At 38.6% G+C, this 12,795-nt stretch overlaps 1 protein-coding gene across 4 annotated transcripts in view; it reads left to right on the top strand.

Moving 5' to 3' along the window:
- GABRB2 (gamma-aminobutyric acid type A receptor subunit beta2) overlaps positions 1-12,795 on the top strand; it is a 286,336-nt gene that overhangs the window by 164,943 nt on the left and 108,598 nt on the right. For all 4 annotated transcript variants that reach the window (XM_090064795.1, XM_090064796.1, XM_090064794.1 and 1 more), the window contains one exon: positions 10,233-10,315. In XM_090064795.1, the coding sequence (XP_089920921.1) occupies positions 10,233-10,315 (83 nt within the window). The remainder of the gene's footprint in view (positions 1-10,232; positions 10,316-12,795) is intronic.

Below are 12,795 nucleotides of genomic sequence, written 5' to 3'. Positions count from 1 at the left end.
TTATGGGGGAGGGGTGGTGGAGGGGGTGGGCAGGACAATAGGCATTATCTTTATTTTGTTGGCTGTAGCAGAGAAATTGGAGGAAATACACAAAAAAGTTGTAGGTCTGTTCAAAACCAGAAACAGCTTTGAGCATTGGATAAATCGTTTATTTGAAATGCTCATACAAGTTTGGCATTAGAAATATCCTGGTACCATTACAGTTATTCATCATTACAGTTATTCATCAGAGGCCAAATTCAGTCCAGTTCTTCTGTAGCTGTAGATTTTCTGTCCTATCTCCCTTACTCTGCTTTATGTGTAGCAAGGCTTTCTTTTTCTTAAACCCTACTCAGTACAATATATCCTTTGAAGTACCATTTCAAAAGGTTCAGAAGTGTTGTAGAGAGCTTTAGAGTATTGTGCACCCAATTAGAAAATAAGCTGTCATTTTGAAGTAGAAATAAGGGTCAAATTCTTTGTTTTTGACTCTGGCCAAACTTATCAGTGTGAGGAGATGAAGAGTTAAAGATTTTTTTCCCTCCTATAGTAAAACTGTGGTTGATTTCTAAATAAAAAAGGGAACAAGAGTGGGGCTTTACTCACAACCTGTAGTTGGGGTAAAGTTACAGATTCCTAACCGTAACTGCTATAATTAGGAACAATCTGTTTATCCTCACTCCAGTATGCTGGAGCAATACCTAAGGGGATTGCATACCTCTTTCTTTAAGTCTTTCACTCTTTCATTTATTGACAGCATTTAAAGGATGACTTCAACTTTAAGACAGTAAGACTGCATTTCACTTTGGTCTTAGAATTTCAGGAGGACACCTGCAATGTAGGTTATTGCCCTATTATAAAGACTCGTGGCAGAAGTATGTGGTAATTTAAGATCTGTTGTAGAGTCTTTTACTAGACTTTTTTGGATTTGAGAGTAGGTCTTTTCATGGAGAGTCCACTTAAACCTATTTTTTCTATTGACTTTTCCCTGTGGAAAACCACCCTTCTTACTCTGACTCACAAAAGCCAGACGAATAGCAGCTTTAAGGTCTTATCTTAGTTCTTCTGTAATAATTACTAAATAAGCTGCATTCATAAAAGCTGAATGTGTCTTTTCTTCCCAAGGTTGTTTTGACTTTTTCTTTAATTTTGATATTCAAGAAAAAACTTTATTCTCCAGAATGTGAAAAATACCTTGTTGTCAGCCTGCCCCACACACATGCCTTTCCTCTTTTCCCTTTCTTACACTGTCATACAACTGTTGTTTTTCTGCTGCTTTCTCAAGGCGCAGCAGGAGTCATAGGATTAGTTCTATATGATGAGAAATGGTGCATAGTTTGTCTGGACAAGACAGGCCCATCTTGTATGGGGACCTGGGCTGTAGGACTTCTGTGGCTGAAGTCCTTCATTAACAGAGAAAGGTAATACAGCTCCAAACTGCTATTGCCTTTACCTTATGGACCACCCCCCATCCTGCAACGACAGTGGGGAAACCCATCTTTAAGGTAGGTCCCTGGGATTTCTTTGGTTGGAATAACATTGGCTGTGGATTACTTGAGAATGCAGAAGTATTATAAGGGTTGGGCAGACAGGATTACCAAGGACCGTACACTGTTTCTTAGGGTGAGGCTAGATGCTACGCTTAGACAAAATTAAGGGGATTTAACATATGATCATCTGCACGTTGAAGCTGGTTAACAAGTGCAAGTATCCTCTAAGTGTCTTAAAGTTGCACCATTTCAGGCAAGGATTATCTTTGAACTGTGCTACCCAGCTCAAGTTACCTTAGCCTGTTGGGCTGCTCCACTGAGATTAAATATCAAATCAACATCATCCTATATACCAGGAGGCACTGTTCCTAGGTAGACTAGCTACTCTCCCAGACTCTTGTGCCCTGGATTGATAGCTGAGTAGCTTTATTGTAATAATAGATCAGTAGGGAGTGGAAAGGAAGGGAAGGAAGAGGGGGAAGTGGGAGAAGACAGGGAGTTACTGGGCAGTCATTGGGTAGGGGGCATGCAGGTCTGGCATGGCCCAATCCATGGCCTGCTAGGGGCCTGCAGGCTGGATCCAGGTGTACAGATTCAGCCTGGCCTGATCTGTGGCCTGGCAGGAGCCCACAGACTGGATCTATAAATATAGGGACAGCATGGCCCAATCCGTGGTCTGGCAGGAGTGGTGAGGACTGGATCCAGGCATGCAGAGGTGGTGTGGGCTCCAGGGAGACCAGGAGCAGACAGGGATGGGAAACTCAACCCCCTTTCACCATTACTATCCTCAGGCTAAATGTAGATCTTGGAACAGGAGAGAAAGTTCGCTTAATCTGGGGATAGCACTGGCAGTCACAGGGGAGCAAAGAGCCAGGGAAAAGCTCCATGGGGGGGTGGGGAAGAGGGTGGCACATTGTGACAGTAGGGCAGTCTGAACAGAGCAGAATAGCATGGGGGGCCATCCAAGCTATGGGGCCCCTGCTCCCTTTCCTTCTCTCCCCCCACCCTGTACCACTGCTAGCAAGTGGGCAAGTGGGGTAGCTATGGAGCAGCCTTGGCAGCTCCCAGCCATGGCCCTTGCTCACCAGCAGGTCAGAGCTGTGCAAATGAGAGAGGGTATTAACCCTTAAAGTGTGACTCCTCACAGCACATGCTAGCTTTAAAAGTGGCTAACATTACTTAGAGTTATCAGGTGCTAATTGTAACATGTAACTACACCCTTAGGAACAACAGGAACTTTTCCCAAAAAACAAGCATTTCAGCACACTAATGAGCAGTGTTAAAGTAAATTATTACAGCTGTTCACTCTTCACATTCTGGCAATACATATAACATTCAAATTAACCTATGAATTCTGTGACTGAGGTCCCTGGCACATGTTATGTTTCTGGAGTGATTAAGTTGTTAATCATGCCAGAAATAGCACCGACTACATGTTTACAGAATTTATGGCATTGTAAAATCATAAACCAACCACAGAGATATTACTTGGGAAAAGTGTAATATTTTTGTGGCTGGTTTGTATGACACTATAACTTGAATGTGTTGCAAGCATTCCGGCCCAGGGCTTGAGCCCCAGAGTGGTCCCAATCAGCTGGCAGATACAGTGGTCCCTTTGATCCCTGCCAGGTGGTGGGAGATCAGGATTGCCCCAGGATTTGAGCTCTGTGGACCACAGTGAGGTTCAAATGGCCCCAGCTGATGATTGTCAGGCACCCAGCCTACCAGTGTAGGAGGAGACTAGAATCATGACCAATATGATGCGATTGGGATCTGGTTCCTAATTCCACAACTGTGCCTCCTGCCATACATGGGGGGCATGGCATGTGGCATGGCAGGAGGCACAATTGTTGAAATTAGGGATCAGATCCCATCACACCTTTAAGTACTATATTCGTGTATTGTGCCTGTAACCACTAAATAACTCTGTGCTCTCAATTCAGTTTTTAAGCTTAAAGTATTTTTTCTTGGAATATATGCAGGCACATAGCCCATGTTTTCCACAGGACCTTGAGGAAATTAGGTACCCTTTCTCAATGGAACATGATACATTAACTCCCTGAGTCATCTTTGAAAATGCCAACTAGCTGTGCTGTAGTTTGTTAAAAGGGTCTCTAATGAGCTTAATGTAATAAAATATATGACATACTTTTTTAACAGATTGCTTTCATGTTTTACCTTTTATATGTTCTTCTGAATCTTAATAGCTTGGAGTTGGGTTACAGAAAAGTACAGAATTAAAAAGGTTGCAGGAAGATGCTTCATGTGCTCTGAAATCCATTAATTTAAACAGTTCACTCCTGGGACTTTATTAGTAGTAACTTTCCCTGGTAGAGGAGGGCGGAGGAAATTAGTTCAAAGTTGCTTTGTATAAATGACCTGTAATGCTTTCTCAGCGGCAAGAAGCATGGAACGTGACTTGCTTAGTAACCGTGTCAAATTCCAGCAGAAAAGAACTAAAATGATGCATTATTTATTTCACTGTGCACATTATCACAGTGAAATATATATGTCCTCTTTCCAAGTACAGTAAGGAATGTATTGTGAACAATATTTGAAAATACACTTTCAGCTCTTCAGCATCAGTAATAAAGTAACATCTGTGAACTCCACATTCCTGAAGGATGCTTTGTGGTCTTTACTCCAAAGTGATTTGTTTCATTTGGAGTCATTCTGCCATAGTTCTCATGTTATTCCAATTTTCTACAAGTGCTGAACATATTAATATTTTTTTTAAATGGTGAAATGAAGTAAATGCTTCCAGACATGTATACATTTCTTTATGATGAAATATTAAAACCTTGAAGTGCTGCTCTAGGTCATTCCAATATGGTTATCTTCTGTTAGGTGGATTGTATCATCTGGAACAGTGTGATAAAACAAAAAGAGATTAGAATAGCTACAAACCACATCCAGTGCCAAGCAAACTGTACCAGTAGATTTTATTAATAGTGTGATGAACATTATTTGGAAGGATTTAAACAATAAATGTCATGGCTGGGTTCTGGGCTTCCAGTTGTGTGTTCAACCTAATGGACGATGCTGTCTCATGTGGTAGTTCTCAACCGTTTTAGACTCCAGGCACCCCTTGCTAAACTCAAGACACCGCCTCAGAGAATACCGTCTCTTAGCTTTTGCTTGTTTCTTGATTACAAAAAAATAATAGAGCAATTCTTCCATTTCAAATAACTCAGAAAGACCATGACAGGTCAGAATGTTTTTTACACTAGGGATTCCTATTTCAAATCTCTGAGTTTAATCTGTGAATTGTGGATTTGTTGTCATGGCACCCGAGGGTGCCACAGAACCCCAGTTGATAATCACTGGTCTAATTAATTTTATTCTCTACTAGAGAATTTTAGGCAGGATTTTTGGGGAGATGCACCGCGCTTGATTTAATTAAAAATTAGCAAGCTTTCTACCAAAAGAATATATCCCTTAATTGTAAAACAGCACAATTCTCCATTTCCAGGTTTGTATAGAGGGGGCACAGCAGTGTAATGGTTATTACATTGTGACAGTCCAAAAAAACTAAGGCTGCTTTTTAAGCACAGAGTTACAAAGCAGTGATAAAATCACAAATTGATTCTCCTAGATTCCTGTGCGATATCCTGTATAATGCACTGGACTCCTTTCCAAATTGAATAGTTATTTAAAAAAAAACACAGACACGCACAAGTTTGAACAGGAGGAGTTCAAGGTTTCTGTATCCCTTATTAACCCAGTAATAGTTGTAAAATCTCTTCCCACCTTATTACCAACACTTGAAATGTCATCTTATTCCTAGAGTGACTTTTCAGAGCTTTGATCACTTCCAAAAGAGAATGGAAAATAGCTTAGGAGACTGTCTATGCCAGGATAGTCATGAAGCCTCAGCAGCAAAGCTAGGTTGACTTAAATGATACCTTCTGTAATAGTCTAGAAACTTCATTGCCTCTCATTTTGCTATCAGTAATTTCATCTGCTGTTTTCTTCATAAAGCTATACTATACAGAGCAAAATGCATATGCCCTACATCTCCTGTCGCCAGTTACAGAATGTTCTGCTTTATGAACATACTTGTAGAAATGTCACTCTTATTTATGTTTTACTAAAGGCAGCCCTTACCCCATCACTATATAGGAGAAGCACTTTCCTTTTGGTGGCAAGAGGAGAAGAAAAGCAGATTCTGTAGATTTTGGGGCACCTAGTAAATATATTTTAATTTAAAGTTGGTCAAATGCTGTTTCAAACAACCTTGATCATGTCTCTTTAAAGCTGATATCCTTGTACAGGAGAGAGATTAATCACAATGCAGTTTTGTCTCCAGATTTCCACATATTTGTAATTGGGTCTGCTCCGTACTGCTGCCAACATTTCCAACTGTTGCACAGCAAGTCTGTTTCCAAGAAGCAGAAGTGAACACTGAGCACAGCTATAGTGCATGGCTTCAGTAACTAATTCAGATAGACAGAGAGTCAGTGACTCTTAGTTATCATGCACAAAGGATTTTGATAAGGATTGTGATAAAGAGACATGGTCAGTTATGGAACATAATTTACATTGAAGGTCTTGTGGGATTGATACTGGAATTGCTAATTAAAAGTCAGATCCTCTTGCTTGTTGTTGGAGTTGCATACATGAGGGAAGATTAGGCCCTTGTACTTTTCTCTGATGATTTTGCCTTTGTTTTCAGCGGGAGTCATGTTATCATGATTTAATTAGCTGTGTTATTATGAATTAAGTAGAAGGCAGGGTAGATTTGCTCCTTTAAACTATCCAATGTGTATGTGTATCACAAGCTTTTGTGGGCTGACACTCACTTCATCAGATGCTGCGATAGCATGTTCACAAACCGATGCATAAGAAGGAGAGAGATGAATACAAAAAGCGGAGGGGAGAGGTGCAATGGGGCTGTGCTGGGAGAGGCAAACAAGCAAGGAATAATCCCATAGGAACAATGGAGTCATGAAAGCTAACTCAGGTAATGAGATAAAAATCCATAGTCCATGTTTAAAACATGTTTACCAAAATCCAATCTGTGGATGATTTCTTGTTCTACAATTTCCTGTTCAGATAGCCTTTTTGACTTATCCCTGTCAGCTTCAAAACAGGTGTGATAGTTTACTTTGCTTCATAGTTCTCCAAAAAAAGAAAAGTGCCATTTTGGTCAGAGCAACTACATAACTTTGTCACCATCTTGCTCATCATTTCTGTTGCTTTGTGTGCGAGTCATAGCTGCTTGTATCAGGGGAGATGATCTGGTTCAGTTACTGCTTACTCATGTTAGCCCTATTGAGTCAATACAGATATGAGAGGCAGTCAGATACTGCCTTAATTCACACGTCAATTGAGTTGTCCATCCAACTTTCAGTGCCATTTTTAGTTGTAAAGATGGCAGTACTATTAAAATCCCAATTCAGTTGTCAGATCCTAGGTGGAGTGTGCAGGGCTAGGAAACTGAATGGTATTGAGGAAAAGTAAATATTGTGATTCTACCAGAAGGTTATGCATTATATATTTTCTGTCTTGTTACTGGTTGGCAAAAAGCCTTGCAACTGAAGGGCCTCATTGTAGCTGTTAATGCCGGGTATGTTTTTGCAGAACCCCACATACCTCTTGGACAAGGGAGAACTACACAGCGGTGCATTCTTTTGGGAAAGTGCATCCTGGAAATGTATCAGAATTCGGTTTTACTTCCCTGAGTGTGCACCAAGGGCCAGAACAAATCCAAAACTACCTTGCGTGCCTGCTTTCATTGAGGCATGCTAAAAAGAAGTCCCTGCAGTTCTTCTTTGCACTCTACAGTGATCTGCAGCCCTGACAGAAAAGGGGAGACTTTCTACATTCCTATGGTCTACCTATAAACATATATCTAATTGCCCCTCTGAATCTGAATCCAGTATGTCTGTGTATTGCAATACACAGATAGCTCCATAATACAGTGTTGTTGTGTAGTATTTTATGTAATTATATAGAATTTTATTTAGTCAATTTAACTTAAAAAAATGTATAGAAGAGTTTTGTAAGGATGCTCTGGAATGATCTTTCACTGGAATTGTATGTCATAAACTAGAGTGCTGAAACCTGTTTCTGTTGTTAGTCACTGGAATATCAGAAGCCTTCGTACCAAAGTATTTCATTAAAGCTGATCAAAAGTTAACCTACTAGACACTTTCTATGTTGTTTTTCCTCCATGCAGGATTTCTTTGAGGACGTAGTGTATGGTTATTGTCACTAATGACCATAATAAATTGAATTACAGTGGTTTTCATTGGGAGGGAAGACAATCTGTTATTGTCAGTGGTCAGTTCACAAGAATATGCTGTAGGAAGTTGAGTTTTTTTATTTATTTTATGAATTAGCATGAAGTTAGAACTTTTTTCCAGTTGGTTTTAGGAAAGCCAAAGGACATTTATACACATACATTTTTGTCCCGCAATGTGCCAGAGATCCCCTGCTTCAGAGCAAACTCAATTAATCGAATCTGCTGTGCACATGAGCTGATACGAACTGCACTGAACTGTGTGCAGTTGTATAAGAAGTGAAATGTGCATCAGCGTTCAGAAAATGGCAGCAATGCACTTTTGAACTAAAGCACCTTCTTTGTGTTTTAGTTCAAAAGCGCACCACTGCCATTTTCTCAGCACTGACACACATTTCCCCACTTATACATCTGCAAGACTCGCAGCGCCAAGTGCTTTTCAAAGCGCTCAGCACTGTGGTGCTTACATGTGTAAAAATGACCAGAGTGTTGCTGTTTAGAGGGAGAGGTGTACCTATTTCAGGTGTTTGTTTCTCTTATAAAGAACAGATTTTAATTCATCTCTGTCTAAAGGCTTAGTTGGATATCTTATGTCTTGAACTCTGTGGAATATTGAAAACGCTTGTTATTAATTTCTCAATTTAGTTTTGACCACCTGAATGAGTTGTGTGCCACTTGTGGATGCTGTCTGAAAGAATTTTATTATTTTTGTTCAAGTAAATAAGTCTTTGAAGAGGTAAACATTTATTTTTATCAATGCTTTCAAAGGAAAGAAGATAAAACTTTGGGCAAAATCATGGGAGAGGAAAGAATAATTATTTTAAGGTGAATTTTTCTTGTTTGGTGTGCATGATGGATAAGAATAACCAATAATGCTCTTAATTGGGATTGAAATAAACCAATCAAAGTCCTTATTTAGGTTGGGTTTCTGGTCTAATTGCCACTCTTTTTTCTTTATATCCTTTCTGAAGAGGTAAGACGTTGTGTTTTTGTATGTCTTCATACAGCATTTGATACGTGGAGCTCTAATCTTAAACAAGGTCTCTGCATACTCTTGTAGTATTGGTCACATACACACAAAGTGACAACGTTATAGCAATATTAAGATTGCAACGCAAGAATTTGAGAGTTAAAAAATGCCAGAGATAAGACTTGCCTGTCATATTCCACTACTACAGCCAAAGGACCGAATGCTCAGTCATTTATATGGGGATAGCACATCCATAGTTTTGTTGTCATGGAGGAGCTGTGAGGAAAAGGACTGTATTTGACTCAGACAGATGCTGTAGAGAATTTATCTGCCAGGAAGTCTTGTTATAAATCTGATATTAGACATTGAAGAACAGGTCTATTAAATGAGATTTAGACCTTGTTATTTCTTTATAACCCTTCTTATCAAATAATGATAAAATAGATGTTACAGGAGGAGATTTATGCAAGAAAGAGGAAGCTATGAACTTTTCTAGGAATGCGGATCCAATCTGTAAACTAATCCCTCTGTCATGTAGGGTTCTGGTGTCTCAGATTAGAAAGTCCATAGACTATACTCTATTTTAATTGTATATTGGCAGATTCCAAATTGTACTATTTTTCACGTACAGTAGAGTTCTGTAAAACATTGTATGGTTTGGGGGGAAAAAAGATTAAGAATTGATTTTGCTCCCACATTAGAAAGCCTTGAAAAGAAAACCATTAATAAGACAGTGCTTCTATGTTGTAAGTCTTGGTTCATATTTAGCTCAACGTACCCCAAGCAAGCTTCTTCCCTGCAACCCAGCTGTATGGTATGGATATTTCCACAAACATGTAAAAAGTTCCCACATGCTAAGGTCAGTAGGCTTGGTGCAATCAGCAGGTGAAAATATGCTCTAAAACTCTTTTGTGAAAACAATCCAGAAAATAATTTTAGTGCACTTGCATACCGAACAAAGTAAGTCCCAATTAAGAGCATTATTGAGCAGATGAAAGGAATACAAAGTTTTCGTGTTAAGTTTTCATATCTACTGTTGTTAGACAATAAATATTTTTAGTAATTGTTCTCTCTTGCACAGTCTGTTTTAACATGCTAATTTGGTTCTGCTCACAACAGTTAAGAACATGTTGCACAAGTTCTAGCTTGCCATCCAGCAGCTAGAGCTTTAATCTAGGTTTTCCACCACCTGCGTGACCTTTGCCAAGTAACTGATCTCTCTCTGGTTCCATTCCACTTCTTAAAGCATGGAGAATAATACTGTCCTACTCCCCAGGGGATTGTCAGGATAAATGTATTACAGTTTCTGACCCTTGAAGATCCTCTGATGACGGGAGTGAGAGGCATAATAGAAACCGACCACTTGTCCAGTGAGCTGGGATGCCGTCAGATAGATTTCTTAGAGGTGTTTTGGTAGTGGTGCTAATCTTTATAAATAATCAGCATAAGCCATATTTTAGTAATCAGGAAACAGGCAGGAATGTTCAGGTATGTTTCATTAAAGATTTGATAAGGGAACAGTAAAGAAGCTCTCGTCTGTTCTTTCTAGAATTACAACAACAGCTGCTTGTATGATGGACCTACGAAGATATCCACTGGATGAACAAAACTGCACACTGGAGATTGAGAGCTGTAAGTAGTTTTGTAAATTGTATTTACTTTATGATCAAACTGTTTCAGAAGTTTAATTCAAACCAAAAAAAATGATACTAACCTGGTTGTCTTTCTGTCTGACATTTATTTCCTTGTAAATATGTGCAATAAATTTAGCTTTCCACGTAGATTAGTAATTCAGGGCACAGGGTTTAAAGGAATTTAGTTTCTGTTTTGACGGATAATTTACATCCGTAAAAGTCTCATTCAGTTGCCTTGCTGAAGTTCATTGAGGAGCAAGAGGACTGGTAACAGTTCTTTATCTTTTTCTGCTGAACTGGGCTGCTGTTTTTTTCCATTTTTAAATAGGTGTTAAGATTTGTCTTTGCAATAGATTGCTCTTAATTTTTGTCATAAATGCTGTAGTTATACTATCACTTATGTATGATGTCAATCTATTATATACAGTGTTGTAATAACTGGTATCTCCATCAAAGGTCAAGCTTTCCATATAGATAAAATGGAATTGTGCTGTTAGAGCAAATTTCAGATCTATTTACCTTAAGAACTGTAGAGAATTGTAATACATCAGAGAACAAAATAAGTTGCAATCACTTTCTAAACACAGACATGAGTTACTTGACGTTTTAATTAAGATTATGACAGTACTTCCATGAAAAGCTTCTTTTTCAATAAAAACTCAACTATTATCCATCATTAAACTGAAATATGGCATTTCTTTAGCATTGAAAAAAATTACTGAATGATTTGCAAGAAAATGAAACATTAATTGGAATGGTTTTAAAAGATATGAAATTTGTTACACTTGTTCAAACCTGTTTTGAAATATAAGCAGTTTATTTTAAAATGGTTGCATTATGTCTGTACATTAAGCTACTCCTTGGCATATGCTAGGCTTCAATCCTGAAAGAATGTGCACGTATTCTTAAAAGCTCTGTCCTCTGTTAGGCAAAGCATGTGAGAATGTACTTAATTTCAAGCCTGTGTTCAAGTACTATTCACTTCATTATGCACATAAGAGCTTTGCTGAGTTACAGTCCCATGACTATCCTTTTCAAAATAATTTATAAAGGAAACATAAAAATATAAGAAGTGCCGTACTGGGTCAGACTGATGGTCCAGGTAGCCCAATATCCTGCCTCTGACAAAGGCAGAAGTGGATGCTTTTCTGGGAGCATTGACCTGGATATAGCAGGAGTGATCCATCCCCAGTTCATTATCCTCCTTGGCATCTACCATCATTGGTTTAGAAATGCCAGAGGAAATATCTCTGTTTAATAGCTATTAATAGAACTATCATCCATGAATTTGTCTAGTCCCTTTTTCAACCTGGAATGCCACTCATTGATTCCGTCGGGTCAAGATTTAAGTCTTAATTTACAAAGTCGGTGCAGTTCAGTACAGCTTGTGCAAGTATGTTACTAATAAGAAAGGAAAAAAAAGTGTTATGGTCTCTACTGACATAACTACAATGAAGGATTTTGCCAGTAGACTATGGATCAACTTTTTCATGCCAGTGTCATTTAATTACTTCTGTAATAGAAACCAATTTTTTTTTCTTTAAAAAAACAGAAAAAAAGAAATGTTTTAGTAAGGGAATCTCCATCCCCTCCCTTCTTCCTTCTGATTCAGAAAATCTTTTAGTAACAATCCATTAGAAATGTTGCCAGCTTTGTACTTTTATAGGGTATCAGCAGGATGGCATGCCTTTTATTTCATTTAGTTTGCATCAACTGCCTGAGTGTAAGGGGAATGCCCTGGCTTTTTTAAGTAGGTAAATTAGGTCATAAACTCTAAGAGTGCTTCTGTAGTACACACTTGGGAAAGTGTATAAAAATTAAAGGGGCACTGCCAACCACTTTAGGCCACAAAACTGCCATACCTTAAAATTGTTATAATTCAGCAGGGAATGCCCTCTGGAGCTTGCATGTCTAGTTTAAATCTAACAGTATTATGTAGATAAATCCAAAATAAGTAACAAAGTCAAATTCTTAGTTATGAGCTTCCTATTATGCTCTGTTACTTTAGAGCCTGATTTTTGGTAATATTCTGAGAAGTAATGATCACTTCTCTTCATTAAAATGATTAAAAAAGCAAACACATATCAGTTTGTTCTCTGTGAGAGAGGAATTAAAAGTCAAAGTCTGTATTCTTTCTCTAGTGATAGCTGTTTATTATATATTGAGTAGATTGCCATCTACAGCAACAGATTTGTTATAGTTTAGACTTTCTTAAATTTAACAAAACTGATGCCACTGCTCCAACCTGGATCAACATGCTATGTGCGTGGGTGCACATGTAAACATGGTGCCTGGGAAGCAATAAACTCTGGTGCAATAAGCTCTGGAGTTTATTGCTTTGACTTAGTTGCATGTGTAGATGCACCCACTGCTATTACAGTATATTTCTATAATATCTTTGCTCCAAATTAGATAGAGGTAGGACTTGAACCTGGCTCCTTCCTAAGCACTCAGTTAGTAGAGATAAAGGGTGCAACA

The sequence above is a fragment of the Crocodylus siamensis genome, chromosome 10 (assembly GCF_052110815.1).
Source record: "Crocodylus siamensis isolate JL-2025a chromosome 10, ASM5211081v1, whole genome shotgun sequence".
In the NCBI taxonomy this organism is placed as follows: domain Eukaryota; kingdom Metazoa; phylum Chordata; order Crocodylia; family Crocodylidae; genus Crocodylus; species Crocodylus siamensis.
The sequence above is the reverse complement of the archived record's forward strand: the minus strand, read 5'-3'. Positions and strand labels throughout refer to the sequence as shown.